The sequence below is a fragment of the Mustelus asterias genome, chromosome 8, assembly GCF_964213995.1.
Source record: "Mustelus asterias chromosome 8, sMusAst1.hap1.1, whole genome shotgun sequence".
In the NCBI taxonomy this organism is placed as follows: Eukaryota; Metazoa; Chordata; class Chondrichthyes; order Carcharhiniformes; family Triakidae; genus Mustelus; species Mustelus asterias.
The window spans coordinates 80,801,796-80,818,035 of NC_135808.1; the positions used below are offsets into that span (position 1 = coordinate 80,801,796).

General features: G+C 41.5%; 1 protein-coding gene across 6 annotated transcripts in view; it reads left to right on the forward strand.

Moving 5' to 3' along the window:
• smg7 (SMG7 nonsense mediated mRNA decay factor) overlaps window positions 1-16,240 on the forward strand; it is a 129,662-nt gene that overhangs the window by 82,081 nt on the left and 31,341 nt on the right. For 4 of the 6 annotated variants that reach the window (XM_078218329.1, XM_078218334.1, XM_078218330.1 and 1 more), the window contains exons 11-13: window positions 2,471-2,541; window positions 3,602-3,662; window positions 15,691-15,810. In XM_078218329.1, the coding sequence (XP_078074455.1) occupies window positions 2,471-2,541; window positions 3,602-3,662; window positions 15,691-15,810 (252 nt within the window). The remainder of the gene's footprint in view (window positions 1-2,470; window positions 2,542-3,601; window positions 3,663-15,690; window positions 15,811-16,240) is intronic. The other 2 variants (XM_078218331.1, XM_078218332.1) reach the window with 1 other exon arrangement.

The following is a 16,240-nucleotide window of genomic DNA, read 5'->3' on the forward strand; positions in this document are numbered from 1 at the left end:
GGGCACTAGCCGGAGGGACTCCTGCTGAGATGTCCTGGAGTTGAGATGACTGACCTTCTACAACCACAACCATCTTTCTATGTACCAGGTATGACTCCAACCAAGGGAGATCTGTCCAGGCCCCCTGATACCCATTGATTCCAGTTTCACTAAGGCTCCTTGTTGCCACACTCGGTGAAATGTAGACTTGATGTCAAGGGCTGTCATTCTCATCTCACCTCTGGAATTTAGTTCTTTTGTCCATGTTTGAACCAAGACTGTAATGAGGTCAGGAGCTGAGTGACCCTGGCGAAACCCAAACTGGGCGTCACTAAGTAGGTTATTGCTGAGCAGGTACTGCTTGGTAGCACTGTTTATAACCCCTTCCATCACTTTACTGATGATCGAGTGTAGACTGATTGGGTGGTAATTGGCTGAGTTGCATTTGTCCTGCTTTTCACAATTAGTGACCATCACTGAATCCCCACTGTCAACATTCTTGAGGTTACCATTGACCAGAAACTCAACTGGACTCTCCACATAAACACAGTGGCTACAAGAGCAGGTCAGAGGCTAGGAATACTGCAGCGAGTAACTCACCACCTGATTCCCCAAAGCCTGTGCCCCATCTACAAGGTGCAAGTCAGGAGTGTGAAGGAATATTCCCCACTTGCCTGGATGGGCGCAGCTCCAACAACACTAAAGAAGCTTGACACCATCCAGCTTGTTTGATTAGCACCACATCTACAAACATCCACTCCCTTCACTACGACACTCAGTGGCAGAAGTGTCATAGAGTCATAGAGGTTTGCAGCATAGAAACAGGCCCTTCAGTCCAGTTTGTCCATGTCGCCCCTTTTTTTTAAACCCTGAAGCTAGTCTCAATTGCCCGTGTTTGGCCCGTATTCCTCCATACCCACCTTGCCCATGTAACTGTCTAAACACTTTTTAAAAGACAAAATCATACCCGCCTCTTCTACCTCTGGCAGCTTGTTCCAGACACTCATCACCCTCTGTGAAAAAATTGCCCCTCTGGACCCTTTTGTCTCTCTTCCCTCTCACCTTAAACCTAAGCCCTTTAGTTTTAGACTCCCCTACCTTTGGGAAAAGATATTGACTAGCTGATCTATGCCCTTCCTTATTTTATAGGCTGTTTTATAGGCGATTTTATAAGATCACCCCTAAGCCTCCTACACTCCAGGGAGAAAAGTCCCAGTCTATCCAGCCTCTCCCTGTAACTCAAACCATCAAGTCCCGGTAGTGTGTACTATCTACAAGATACACTGCAGCAATTCACCAAAGATCCTTAGACAGCACCTTCTAAATTCATGATCACTTCCATCTAGAAGGAGAAAGGCAGCAGATACATGGGAACACCAACTGCAAGTTCCCCTCCAAGCCATTCACCATCCTGACTTGGAAATATATCGCCGTTCCTTCGCAGTTGCTGGGTCAAAGCCCTGGAATTCCCTCCCAGCATGTGGACTGCAGCGATTCAAGAAGGCAACTCACCATCACCACCTCAAAGGGCAACTAGGGATGGGCAATAAATGCAGGCCAGCCAGCGACACCCATGTCCCACGAATGAATTTTTTATAAAAACTCCAGAATTCGGTGATAGAGGGATCTGCATATCCTTGTATGTGAATCACAGAAAGTGAGCATGCATAGCAAGCTATTAGGAAGGCAAATGGCCCGTTGGCCTTTATGGCAAAAGTTGGAGTACAAGGGAAAGGAAGTCATGGCTTTTCTGAAACTGCAACTGAAGTACTTTGCACAGTTTTGGTCTCCTTACCCAAGGAAGAATATACTTTGGAAACAGTGCAGAAAAGGTTCACTGGATTGGTTCTTGGGATGCGCGTCCTATAAGAAGTTGAGTAGATTGAAAGGCTGGCATGGTGGTTAGCTGCTACCTCACAGCGCCAGGGACCGGGTTCGATTCCAGCCTTGGATGACTGTGTGGAATTTGCACATTCTCCCCATGTCTGCGTGGGTTTTCTCCAGGTGCCCCGGTTTCCTCCCACTATCCAAAGATGTGCAGCTTGGGTGGATTCGTCGTGCTAAATTGCCCCTTAGTGTCCCAAGATTTGGAGGGTAGGGGGATTAGCAGGGTAAATGTGTGGGACTATGGGAATAGAGCACAGGGTGGGCCTGGTTAAGATGTTGGAGAGTTGATGCAGCCTCAGTGGGCTGAATGGCCTCCTTCTGAACTGTAGGAATTCTATGATTCTCTGAAAGCAGAGCGTAATTGAAATGCCATAAGGTTGTCTACTGCTCTGAGTTTTTATATACCACTTTAAACTGGGTGGCCAGACATCCATCCATCCAACATTGGTATTGTGCCACTTAATGCGATAACCAGTTTTTCTCCCTCCATAAGACTTTCCCCTAGCCTTTCTCAGCACGCACTTGCCAGTCTGGACTACAGTAGGATGTGCAACACTCATATTGGAATTCTTTTATCATTAGAATTTTGTATTTTTTCCTTCAGCATTTGGCCCTGGATTGTATCATTGCTGAACAGCTTTCATCCGCAGGAAGATGATCTTTCTGGCTTTAATGGTAAGGTTTGCTGATTTTGAAACTATGAACAATTAATCCTAAACATTAAGGGGAAAAAAATGGATGCACTGTGTAGAGCATGAAGAACTTTCATTGAAGGATGAAGTAATTTCTTTCAGCATGTTTTCCACATATGTGGAAACGCATGTCTGTATTGTGTTTTGTGACTTGGTTGGGCCAAACACTTATCCATGAGAAACTACTGCGATAATTTTGTGTTTAAATCTTTCAGATATGAATGGTGTAACTTTTTTTCAAATACTGTTTTACTCCACATTGGATTATTTTTTTCTTTAAAACTTTTGTTGCCTAGACCCAAAGCTTTTGAGAGGACTGGTTGCCAAATATGCTCTTGATCTGATTGATTGGAAGTGCCCAAAAACTGTTAAGTGGCAGCTTTCCCCCTCAAACTTTGTAACTCTGATGCATTGGGCCATTTTCCTTCCAGATTGTAACTACTTTGAAAAAGAGATTGGAGAGGTGACACACTTTGTCCTTTCCTCCTCAATTTAGGGAGAAACTGAAGAAAATCAATCCTGACAAAAATACTTGTGGAGGGAAGATGTATGCTTTTAACATTTTTAATAATACTAAACCATCTCTCTCTATCCCTGTTGGTGTTTAAATAAAACCTGTTTCCTTGATTATTAGGTATAAAGTTAAAGGGGAGTTTAATCAACATGAGCAGTTTTAGATGTTCTAAGCATATGCATGCTCCAAAACTAAGAAAACCATATGGAAGCGTCTTTCTCAAAATGTTAGAGGTTCCTATTGTACAGTTGGTTTTGGCAACATTGTCATTAGTTGCATCTGTGTTCTATCATCCAAGAGGAAGTTAAGTAGGAGTTTTGGCATGGTTATCCATTCTCTACTGTTAGATAAACATATTTGCATAATTACTGGATGTAATTCTTAAACATGTTTGAAATTCTTAACAGTTTCTAGTTGATTTGTATAATTAGAATGAGACATTTCTACAACTGTCCAAAAGAATTTCAGTAAATGTTTTGCCTAATACTATTATTTCCCCTTTATGTCGCTTCACCCATCCCCTTTATAGCAACTCCTCTTCCTGAAGAATTTGAACTGCAGGGGTTCCTAGCGCTCAGACCTTCATTAAGGTAAAAACATTGCTTTTTTTAATGTGTGTAATATAACATGCACATGATTGCCATGGTCCTTTTAAAGAAAGCCTACTTCGTTGTGACTTGTTTCATAAGAATGTGCGGGAAAAGGATGAGAGAACCTTTGGGCCCATCAAGACTCTTCTCTCGTGTGCTAACTCAACCTAAAATCAAACTACAATTTGAATGTCTTATCTTCCACAATTTGAATCTGCTGCCATCTCAGTGAATTAAAGAACAAAGAAAATTACAGCATAGGAACAGGCCCTTCTGCCCTCCAAGCCTGCACCGACCATGCTGCCCGACTTGACTAAAACCCCCTACCCTTCCAGGGACCATATCCCTCAAATTATGTGAAATATTTGAGCACAGAACATCTTCTAAAGGCCAGCTTTAAATTACTTTTCACATTTGAATCGTAAAGTTTTACAATACAGAAGGACCGTTTCGTTTGTTGCACCTGCATGGCTTTTTAAAATAGTTTTCAGAATTTCATTTCCCTGCTTTTTCTCCACAACTTTTCACTTCCCTTTTTAAAAAGCTGTTATGAAATTTGTTCCAATAGAAGCAGAAGATATTTTAAAAGTTTAGCAATTCTGGCCCCATCTGTTGAGAGAGAAAAAGGGTTAACATTTCAAGCCCGTGAAAACAGGTTCTGATAGGTCACAGATTGAAATGTTCACTGTTTCTCTCTCACCAAATGCTGTCAGACCTGCAAAGTATTTCCAGCATTTTCTGTTATTTCAGATTTTAGGCATCTGCCATATTTTGTTTTTGTAAGGATTCTTCTGCCATTGCTTTTACTGCTAGAAATTTTTAGCAACCCTTTGCACTTGGAGATTAGAATAACTTCGTTTTAAGACTAGTGGAGTTTTTTCTGTGCATCTTAGAAGTCTGTATTCATCTTACCTACTTTATGAAGTTTGATGTACTTCTTTCTCAACATTTTAATCTTTAAGTTAAGGTAGAAGTCAGTGACAAAGTTGTAAACCTTGTAATTTGCATATACAATTTGAATCATGCTGATTTTTTTAACAGAGTTCAGTGTATTTTGTTGGTGGAACTTTAATACTTTAATCTCCTCTAAAACAGAGATGAGGAGGAATTTCTTCAGCCAGAGAGTGGTGAATCTGTGGAGCTCTTTGCCGCAGAAGGCTGCGGAGGCCAGGTCATTGAGTGTCTTTAAGACAGAGATAGATAGATTCTTGCTTAATAAGGAGGTCAGGAGTAATTGGGATGAGAGAAATATCAGCCATGATTGAATGGCGGAGCAGACTCAATGGGCTAAGTGGCCTAATTCTGCTCCTATGTCTTATGGTCTTGTGGAACAATTCATTCACTAAATTGAATGAAACAGTAAGGATCCAAATTAATCTGTCCAATTTTATTTTCGCATTGCAAAATAATAAAATTGCATTACTTTTATTACTTCCAATGTACAATTGCCTCAAGTAATTCTTGGACAACAATTAACTATCTAACAGGGATCAAATTATTTTAAACTATTATTAGATCCTTTAACCTCATATTCATAATATAAAGTTCCTCACATTCTGGCGAACTAATTAACAAAATATTTTCCAACGGCGGAATTGTCTCGTTTGATTTATCCGCTCAGAATCCAAGAGAGTCGTATTTGACCTAGCTCTGACCCCAATAATCTGCAGAGAGATTTGAATAGGCTGAGTGAGTGGGCGAGGATCTGGCAGATGGAGTATAACGTTGGCAAATGCGAGGTTATTCACTTTGGAAGAAATAATAGCAAATTGGATTATTATTTAAATGGAAAAAAATTACAACATGCTGCTGTGCAAAGGGACCTGGGGGTCCTTGTGCATGAGTCGCAAAAACTCAGTCTGTAAGTACAACAGGTGATCAAGAAGGCAAATGGGATGTTGGCATTTATCGCGAGGGGGATAGAATATAAAAGCAGAGAAGTCTTGCTGCATCTGTACAAGACATTGGTGAGGCCGCAGCTGGAATACTGTGTGCAGTTTTGATCTCCTTACTTGCGAAAGGATATATTGGCCTTGGAGGGAGTGCAGAGAAGGTTCACCAGGTTGATAGCGGAGATGAGGGATGTAGATTATGAGGAGAGATTGAGCAGATTAGGTTTGTACTCGTTGGAGTTTAGAAGGCTGAGGGGTGATCTTATAGAGGCATATAAGATAATGAAGGGGCTGGATAGGGTAGAATTGGAGAGATTCTTTCCACTTAGAAAGGAAACCAGAACTAGAGGGCACAGCCTCAAAATAAAGGGGGGTCAGTTTAGGACAGAGTTGAGGAGGAACTTCTTCTCTGAGGGTGGTGAATCTCTGGAATTCTCTGCCCACTGAAGTGGTGGAGACTACCTCGTTGAATATGTTTAAGTCACGGATAGATGGATTTCTGATCGGTAGGGGAATTAAGGGTTATGGGGAGTAGGCGGGTAAGTGGAACTGATCCACTTCAGATCAGCCATGATCTTATTGAATGGCGGGGCAAAATTCCATTTGCCATCTTAATTACCGGCTGAACCTGGAAACCAACTCCTTGAGATTCACGCACAAGGACACCCAGGTCCCTCTGCACAGCAGCATGCTGCAATTTTTTACCATTTAAATAATAGTCCATTTTGCTGTTATTCCTACCAAAAATGGATGACCTCACATTTACCAACATTGTACTCCATCTGCCAGACCCTCGCCCGCTCACTTAGACTATCTATATCCCTTTGCAGACTTCCAGCGTCCTCTGCCCACTTTGCTCTGCCACCCATCTTAGTGTCATCTGCGAATTTTGACATACTATACTTGGTTTCCCAACTCCAAATCATCTATGTAAATCGTAACAGTTGCCGTCCCAACACTGATCCCTAAGGCACTGATCGCCAACCAGAAAAACACCCATTTACCCCCACTTTCTGCTTTCTGTTAGTTAACCAATCCTCTATCCATGCTAATATATTAATGCAAGTTGTTGTGATGTACAATTGGTGTAGGCCTCTAAACAGTTAATCTGAATGGCACTTTTGTGATCATATGAATTGTTCTTCCCAAAAAGAATGCTTTAATATTATCTTGTGTCTTAACAGTGAAATCGGTTTCTTTGATTATTTCCCTTCTGAGCATGTTATTGATGTTTGTAAAGTACTATAAGTACCTTGTTTGGCTTAAAGAGCCTGCTGCCAGGAAGGTAGCTTCATATTAAAGGATTCTATACCCTAGTGATGACACGAGGTTTGGGATTTTAGCAAATTTGTCTACGAACCTTGGCATGGGGACAAACAAAAGGCATGCATGGTTACATTAATCAATAACTAGTCACTGGAACTATCGGGATGTTTTGGAATTACCCAGATTCATTTTAAAAATAACATCTCTGTAGTTAATCAGTGGAAAACAATTGTTTTCTAATTGTGTAGTAAGGAAAGGCAGTGCTTTGATTTTGGTGTCTTTTACTAACAACTTAAAAGTGACTAGAATTCCTTAAGTGAGCACTACAGCATTGTTTCCATACGTACAAGTCTTTTTAGTGACTTTTTTAAACCACTTGCTTTCACTCCCACAATTATTAAGTTACTAGAGAAACTCTCTATAGGTGAGTGATGTTGAAACTGAAGAAATAGTTGTGTTTGGTCCTGTTTTACATCTTGTCTGTCCTGTCTGGTCTGGTACCCCCAATTTTAACAGTAAAACTATGGTTTAAAATAGAAAAAGTAACTTGCTACGGTTAAATACGAGAGTGAAAGAAGATGATGCGTGATTGAGACCTTTTTGTACGTCATCCATTGATACCAGAATACGCTTTTGTTAATTTGTGGCTAATAGATTAAGATTCAGACGGACCAAAGCTGGATTTATAAACCTTTTATATGCACACAAGTGCTAGAGATGCCGAGAAAGTAAGTTGCTATCCAAAAGATTAATATTAACCTTTCTGGTTGCGCTTTCAAAACTTGGCTCTTGATATAGTAAAGTAAAATGGTTATGATTTTAACAGCATCAGTGGAAGCTTGTTTGACAATGATTTAATTTAAAAGAATGGGTTATCGTGTTTGGAGATGGCCTTTAATTTGGGTCATTTCAGGTTATGCACAAAGTAATTTGGCTTCCTCATGAGAACATAGAACATGAGTATCCTTAATCCTTAAAGCCTGTTTGCTATTTAATTAGATCAAGGATAATCTGTACTTTGATTTCATTTACCTACCTTTGTTTCATATCCCCTGATGTTCTGGCTAATAAATTATGATCCTCAGTCGCAAATTTTGACTGACCCAGTATCCAGTTCTTTTGAAGAACAGAATTCCACATTTCCACTACCTTTCAGTGAAGTTAAGTGCTTCCTCATTTTATTCCAGTGCAGCCTTGCTCTAATTGTAAGTCTGTCTCCTTTTCCTCGTTTTCCCCACTAGAGGGAATATAGTCTGTACCTACTCTGTCAAATCATTTCAGAATTTTAAGCACTAATGATCATTAAAAAATGAGGAATATGACTCATGTTTATGCAATCTGTCCTCATAATTTAACCCTTTAAATCCATGGAATTTTCATAAATCTGCACTGAACCCACTCTGACGCCAGCATGTCCCCAGAACCTGATGGGTTCCAGCTTCAGATATTAAAAAATGACAAATCTACAGCTGAATTTGTCATGATTTTCCAAAGCTCTTTAGATTTGGAATTGGAAAGTTGTAAATATCACTCCATTATTTGAGGCAGGAGGGAACATAGAACATTACAGCGCAGTACAGGCCCTTTGGCCCTCTGTTGCGCCGACTAGTGAAACCAATCTAAAGCCCCTCTAATATACACTATTCCAATATCATCCATATGTTTATCCAATAACCATTTGAATGCTCTTAATGTTGACGAGTCCACTACTGCTGCAGGCAGGGTATTCCACGCCCATACTACTCTGAGTAAAGAACCTACCTCTAACATCTGTCCTATATCTCTCACCCCTCAATTTAAAGCTCTGTCCCCTCATGTTAGCCATCACCATCCGAGGAAAAAGGCTCTCACTATCCACCCTATCTAATCCTCTGATCATCTTGTATGCCTCTATTAAGTCACCTCTTAACCACCTTCTCTCTAACGAAAACAACCTCAAGTCCCTCAGCCTTTCCTCATACGATCTTCCCACCATACCAGGCAACATTCTGGTAAATCTCCTCTGCACCCTTTCTAATGCTTCCACATCTTTCCTATAATGCGGCGACCAGAACTGTATGCAATACTCCAAGTGCGGCTGCACCAGAGTTTTGTACAGTTGCAGCATGACCTCATGGCTCCGAAACTCAATCCCTCTACCAATAAAAACTAACACACCGTATGCCGCCTTAACAACCCTATCAACCTGGGTGCCAGCTTTCAGGGATCTATGCACATGGACACCCAGATCCCTCTGTTCATCCACACTACCAAGTATCTTTCCATTAGCCCAGTACTCTGTATTCCCCTTACTCCTTCCAAAGTGAATCACTCTCTTTTCCGCATTAAACTCCCATTTGCCACCTCTCAGCCCAGCTCTGCAGCTTATCTATGTCCCTCTGTAACCTGCCACTTCCCTCCACACTGTCTACAACTCCACCGACTTTAGTGTCATCCGCAAATTTACTAATCCATCCTTCCACGCCCTCATCCAGGTCATTAATAAAAATGACAAACAGCAGTGGCCCCAAAACAGATCCTTGCGGTACACCACTAGTAACTGAACTCTAGGATGAATATTTCCCATCAACTGCCACCCTCTGTTTTCTTACAGCTAGCCAATTCCTGATCCAAACCACTAAATCACCCTCAATCCCATGTGTCCGTATTTTCTGCAATAGCTTACCGTGGGGAATCTTATTAAACACTTTGCTGAAATCCATATACACCACATCAACCGATTTACTCTCATCCACCTCTTTGGTCACCTTCTCAAAGAACTCAATAAGGTTTGTGAGGCATGACCTACGCTTCACAAAACTCTGCTGACTATCCCTAACCAAATTATTCCTTTCTAGATGATTATAAATCCTATCTCTCCTAATCCTTTCCAAAACTTTGCCCACAACAGAAGTAAGGCTCACCGGTCTATAATTACCAGGGTTGTCCCTACTCCCCTTCTTGAACAAGGGGACAACATTTGCTATCCTCCAGTCTTCTGGCACTGTTCCTGTAGACAATGACGACCCAAAGATCAAAACCAAAGGCTCTGCAATCTCCCCTCTAGCCTCCCAGAGTATCCTAGGATAAATCCCATCCGGCCCAGGGGACTTATCTATTTTTACCCTTTCCAGAATTGCTAGCACCTCCTCCTTATGAACCTCAATCCCATCCAGTCCAACAGCCTGCATCTCAGTATTCCCCTCGACAACACTGTCCCTCTCCTGTGTGAATACCGATGAAAAATATTCATTTAGTGCCTCTGCTATCTCTTCAGACTCCACGCACAACTTCCCACTCCTGTCCTTGACTGGCCCTAATCTTACCCTAGTCATTCTTTTACTCCTGACATACCTATAGAAAACTCTAGGGTTTTCCTTGATCCTACCTGCCAAAGACTTCTCATGTCCCCTCCTGGCTCTTGTTAACTTTTTCTTTAGGTCCTTCCTGGCTAACTTGTAACTCTCAAGCACCCTAACTGAGCCTTCACGTCTCATCTTTACATAAGTCTCCTCCTTCCTCTTCACAAGAGATTCAACCTCTTTAGTAAACCAAAGAGAAGGCATTTGATAAAGTTCTAAGCAAAACCTCATCAAAAATGAGAGCATGTGGAATTGAAGGTAACCTGAGGCCACCGACTGATTGTTTGAGAGGTCAGAGCCATAGTAGTGATAAGGAGGGTATACTCTTGTCAGGATGTGACAAGTGGTGTTCCCAGGGATCTGTACCATACACATCAATGACTTAAAGTTCATTTATTAGTCACAAGTAAGGCTTACAGTAACACTGCAATTAAGTTGCAGTGAAATTCCCCTAGTCACCACAGTTCAGCGCCAGTTTGGGTCAATGCACCTAACCAGCATGTCTTTCAAACTGGGAGCAAACCAGAGCACCCGGAGAAAACCCACGCAGATTTTGGGAGAACGTACAGACTCCAGACAGTGACCCAAGCCAGAAATTGAATCCAGGTCCCTGGTGCTCTGAGGCAGCAGTGCTAACCACTGTGCCACCGTGCCTTGGCTGAGGGAATAGTTATATATACAAGTTTGCAGATGATGCCAAATTAGGAGGAACTGTATGTTGTGCAGGTGGGAGCACAAAGTTACAAAGGGACATCAAAACTGTATTACATTCAAAACTGAATACTCCAGGTGCAGTCTGACCAAGGTTCCTTATAATTGAAGCATAACTTCAGCGGCACGGTAGCACAGTGGTTAGCACTGCTGCTTCACAGCTCCAGGGTCCCGGGTTCGATTCCCGACTCGGGTCGCTGTCTGTGTGGAGTTTGCATATTCTCCTTGTGTCTATGTGGGTTTCCTCCGGGTGCTCCGGTTTCCACCCACAGTCCAAAGATGTGCGGGTTAGGTTGATTGGCCAGGTTAAAAATTGCCCCTTAGACCCTGAGATGCGTAGGTTAGAAGGATTAGCAGGTTAATATGTGGGGGTAGGGCCTGGGTGGGATTGTGGTCGGTGCAGACGTGATGGGCCGAATGGCCTCCTTCTGCACTGTAGGGTTTCTATGATTTCTATGATCTATGATTCCCTTTGTATTGCAGCCTCCTTGAAACCTTGGCCTTGTTAATTACTTTTTTAACCTCTGCTCTAGCATTATGATTTATATATCTGGACATCCAATTCTCTGCGCTCCTGCAATTTCTAGTACCTCGCCATTTAGAAAATATTCTGAATTATCTGTCTTATACCCAATGTGAATAACCTGATATCCTCACACATTGAACTCCATCTATTACAACCTTGCCCATATGGTTAATCTGTTTATGTTCCTTTGTAACTTTATGCTTGTGTTGTTGAGGCTGACTGATCCAGGTAATTGGAGAATACTGCAGCACACATCTAATTATGCCTTGTAGATAGTGGACAACCTTTGGGGAGTTGAGAGGGAAGTTTTTAATCTTTTACTCCATCCTTAAAGTTATAAAGCCAATATGCGGAATGGATTGGGCAAACCCAATTCCATTCCTTGCTTGCTCCAAAAGCCAAATTCAAAATCCAATTGAATCCAATTCATGGTCCCCACAAGAGAGACAAAGAACTTGCTACAAAATTTCCAGCATCTGAGCTGTGCTTGTCGCCAGTCTTTATTTGGTTGGTCCAGCTCCATTTTGCGTCAATGGTAACCCCATGGATGATGGTGGGGGATTCGGTGATAATGTCATGGGGAAATGGTTAGGTTCTTGTTGGAGATGGTACTTGTTTGGTGTGAATATTACTTATTCACCATGTTTCTGCACATGAATACAGACTGCTTCAGTGTCTGGGGAATCGCGAATGGTACTGAATGTGCAATCATCAACGAATACTCGTACTTCTGACCTTATGATGGAGGGATAGTCATTGAAGTAGTTGAGGATGATTGAGCCAAGGACACTACCCTAAGAAATTCCTGCAGTGATGTCCTGGTACTGAGATGGTTAACCTCCCAACAACTGCAACCACCTTCCTTGCGCTGAGAGTGACTCCAACCAGTGGCATGTTTTCTCCTTGATTCAAATTTGCTAAATCCTTGATGCCACACTCAGTTAAAGGCTATCTTGCTGTCAAGGGCAGGGCCTAGTTCGGTTTGTCCTGCTTTTAGTGGGCAGGGAATAGTTCTGGAGCATACAAATCTTCAGTACTGTTGCCAATATTGTCATGGCCCGTAGCCTTTGCAGGTACCCAGTGCCTTCAGTTGTTTCTTGATATGGCGCAGAGAGAATTGAATTGGCTGCAGACTGATATCTGAGATGTTGGGGACCTTTGAAAAAGCCAAGATTGGTCATCCACTTGGCACTTCTGGCAGAAGATGGTTGCAAATGCTTCAACCTTTCTTTTGCACTGATGTACTGTGCTCCCCCATCATTGAGGATTGGAAATATTTGCAAAGCCGCCTCCTCCAGTTGTTTAATTGTCCATCATGACTGGATGTAGCAGGACTGCAGAGCTTAGATCTGGTTCATTGGTTGTTGGATCAGTGAACTTCTATCGGATGCTGTTTAGCAGCAGGACCAGGTTGACATCTCATTAATTGTTTAAATGCATAGGTAAAGCTTTTGCCATTAAGGGTCTTACTGACCTTTACCAAATAGTTAGTTGAACACTTCCCATTGTTTGTAGGTTTACCTCCTAACAGTGAAGTCCGATTTACTGTGATTTTATTTCCTTGCCTTTTGATTTACTTAAATTTAAAACCTTGATTTGTGGCTTGCTTCTGTTTCTCAACCTTAACATCAAATTTAATCATCCTATGGTCACTATTTGCAAAATGCTGACGCACACAATTAGATTATTAACCAATTCTGCCTTCCTACTCATGGTAATCTGGTATGCTCTTAGCTGTTGGTTTAAAATCACCTTGGCATTATGACTTCAACTATTTTGCTTCTCCCATTCTAGCAGACCATTGAAACCTCCCATTATTTCAAACCCTGTTGTTTTCTGTTTCCCTTATCTTTCCTTATACAATCCTCCACTATATCATCACTCTCTGCAGGTGGGTAAATGTCTCTCACCAAGTCTTGCATCTTTTACTGTTTGTTCCTTTGTTCTCCACAATGTTTCCACTGCTTGTTCAACCTTATTGATGCTTTTTTCTTTCCAATGCTTTCATTTTGGCTTTTATCAATATTGTTACCCCTCCATCCCTTCCAATTTCCTTGTCCTTTCTGAAGATCCTATGGCCTGTGATATTTAGTTCCCAATCATGTCTAACTTGCACCTAAGCCTCTAATGGCTGCCAATTCATATGATTTAAGTATGATTTGGTCTTCTAACTACTTTTGTTTTTTATGCTTTGTGCATTTGTCTATAGAGTTTATTTGCGTAACTCCCCAACCTATGTGCGATGTATTTCTCACTTTTTGATTTTTCGCATTTACTTTCCTGATTTATTTATCCTTTTGCCAGCCAGCATGCGGTTTAGGTTGCAGTCTTGAGATTGCCACCCTCTAGTTCTTGTATTCAATTTAACACCAAGCTGATACTCCTGATACACTCTCAGCAAGACCTCCTCTTTACTCTTATGTTATCGATTCCAATATGGATCATAACTGATTTGTCTCCCCTCCCTTTCTATTATTATGAGATCCAATTACCTTCTTCTGGGGTCGAGAACTCCCAGGTCCTGATGGACCTTGGGAGTTTTGTGTGTCCGTGGGCTGTCCAGTGTTTTGACATTCTTCGGGCTGAGGACAGGCCCAGGGCGCCTTCACAAAAAGGAAAAAAACCAGAATAATACCCAGGAGCAGAATGCATAGTCACGAGAGTCCCAGACAGGAAAAAGGAGGAGGGTACAGGGTGAGGTCCCAGTTAAGAAGGAGGAGGAGCAGAGATATAAACTCTATGAAGAAAAAGAGCTGCAGTTGGCACACCTTACGTGAAGAGAACTCAGAAGAAGCTCAGATTGAAGGAGACAACAAAAGGTTGGTGACTCTGTGCTACAGGCCGTTGGGAATAAGGGTATCCCTTTGAAGCCGTGGTATTCTGTTCAGTGTGGCTGAAATGCTGAAGTTGTGCTTGATGTGCTATTGGAATGCAGACTAGGGAATCCAGTGGAACGGAATCTCAGCAGACAAGATTGAAACCCGCAAGGTGGACTTGTGTTGAGGCTATCCAAATTGGAACAACGTTTGGAGAGAAATCCAAGGTCAGATCTTCAACGAAGAAGTCTGATATCCTTAGTGAGTGAGCGAGAATTTCAGTGAGATTAGTTGACTGCATTTACTGATGTCCGAGTGACTTGTTGAGAAATCCATGGGATCTGTCTTGGTCACATCTGTTATTTATTATACAGTGTGTTTTTTCCTTGTTAATTCATATATACCTACTATTAACCTTGAATGTTGAGTGTAAGATAGATATTGTAGATTGCTTTATCTTCCTGACCTTGTACAGTAAAGTTTATTTTTGTTTGTTCAAAACCTGTGAAAGTTTGTAGCATTCTCTTAGAAAATGTCTTGGATCTCAAATTTTGTTCACTTTAAACAAAAAATTTTGGTCCCTAACCAGATCTTACCAAAAACTTAGGGGTCTGATCAAGGATCATAACACTTTTTATCCTGCTGATTCAAGGTATCCTTTACCATGGTGGGTAACACACCCTACAGATCTCTCACTTATATCTACAATAACTGGAGCCTTTTTATTCACAAGCGAATTATTGCAAATGCTAGAAATCTGAAATAAAAAGAGAAGTGCTGAAATACTCAGGTCTGGCACCATCAGTGGAGAGAAAAGAAGTGTTGAGAGTTTCAGGTTGACGATCCTTTGCTGTCCACAGATACTCCTAGACCTTCTGAATATTTACAGCATTTTCTGATCTCTCGGTTCTCTATCTGTGTCTCTTCCCCTGCCCCTTTTAGAGTACCTGCTGTCTCTGTTGCCTTGTGTTTTGGTTAGGAATCTGCCCATCCTCTCCACAGTGCTCTTCCTTATTTCTGTGTGCAACAGGTACATCATATTTACTGGACAGAACCAGTGTCTGTGGCTCCTTCTTCCATACACATGCTGGGTTCCTATTACCTTGTTCACCATCAATCATACACATATCTCCATATCTACCTTTGTACCTCACCCTTTTGGACTTGACTGTGATCTAATGTTTTTCTGACTTTAGAAGATGAGTGACAGGTCTTAAAAATTCAATCCTTATAAGAAAAAGGGGAAAGAAATAAGATCCCAAAGATAGAAGACACACATCTTGGTTCTTTGCACGGCTTTGAGATTATTTTCTTTCCCAATTTTTCCATTTGCTGAAGTTATTTGATTACTGTATTTCAGTTTTCATTTATTGCTTGAGTTACTGAGGATTTTTTTTTTTTACTTCCATTGTTTTGTTTTGTGTAATGAATCTGTTCAAGATGCTCTATACGTTGATGTATTTCATTCTTGTAAAGAAATCTGGATTTCTCGAGCGGGCACCAAGGAATAGTGGGAGACAAGGAAGGGCAGCAACTAAGGACACGCCATCAGCGATTGCTTGCTTTGGGAAAGTGGATAGCAGAAAATCATTCCAGGTATTCTGTAACCAATGTGAAGGTTTAAAATTCATTGTACATGAGTAAATTAAATGTCCTCCATTTGGATTGGCTGGCAATGGTAAAGAAGATTGGAATCAATTGCATTTTAACTTTTTAATTTATTTTTGTAATTTCAAAAGCAAAACAATGGCTGCTCCCTGATGACTCAGCAAGTTTATCCAATGGTGTCTGAGCCTTACAGACCAGAAAGGTCTTTAGTTTGATCTCTTCTTTGCAATACATTCTGATATCATTGAGGAGTCTACAGTTGGCCTCAGTTCCTGGGTGTCAGTTTGCTAATCCTGATCACTATCTAGCTACCCTTGCTGAAATTCCATGCCTGTGACAGTGATCAAGGAGAACATTGGGCTTGTCCCAGTCAAAAAGCTTCTAGTGTTCTCTGGCAAGACTCACACTGGGCCCAGAA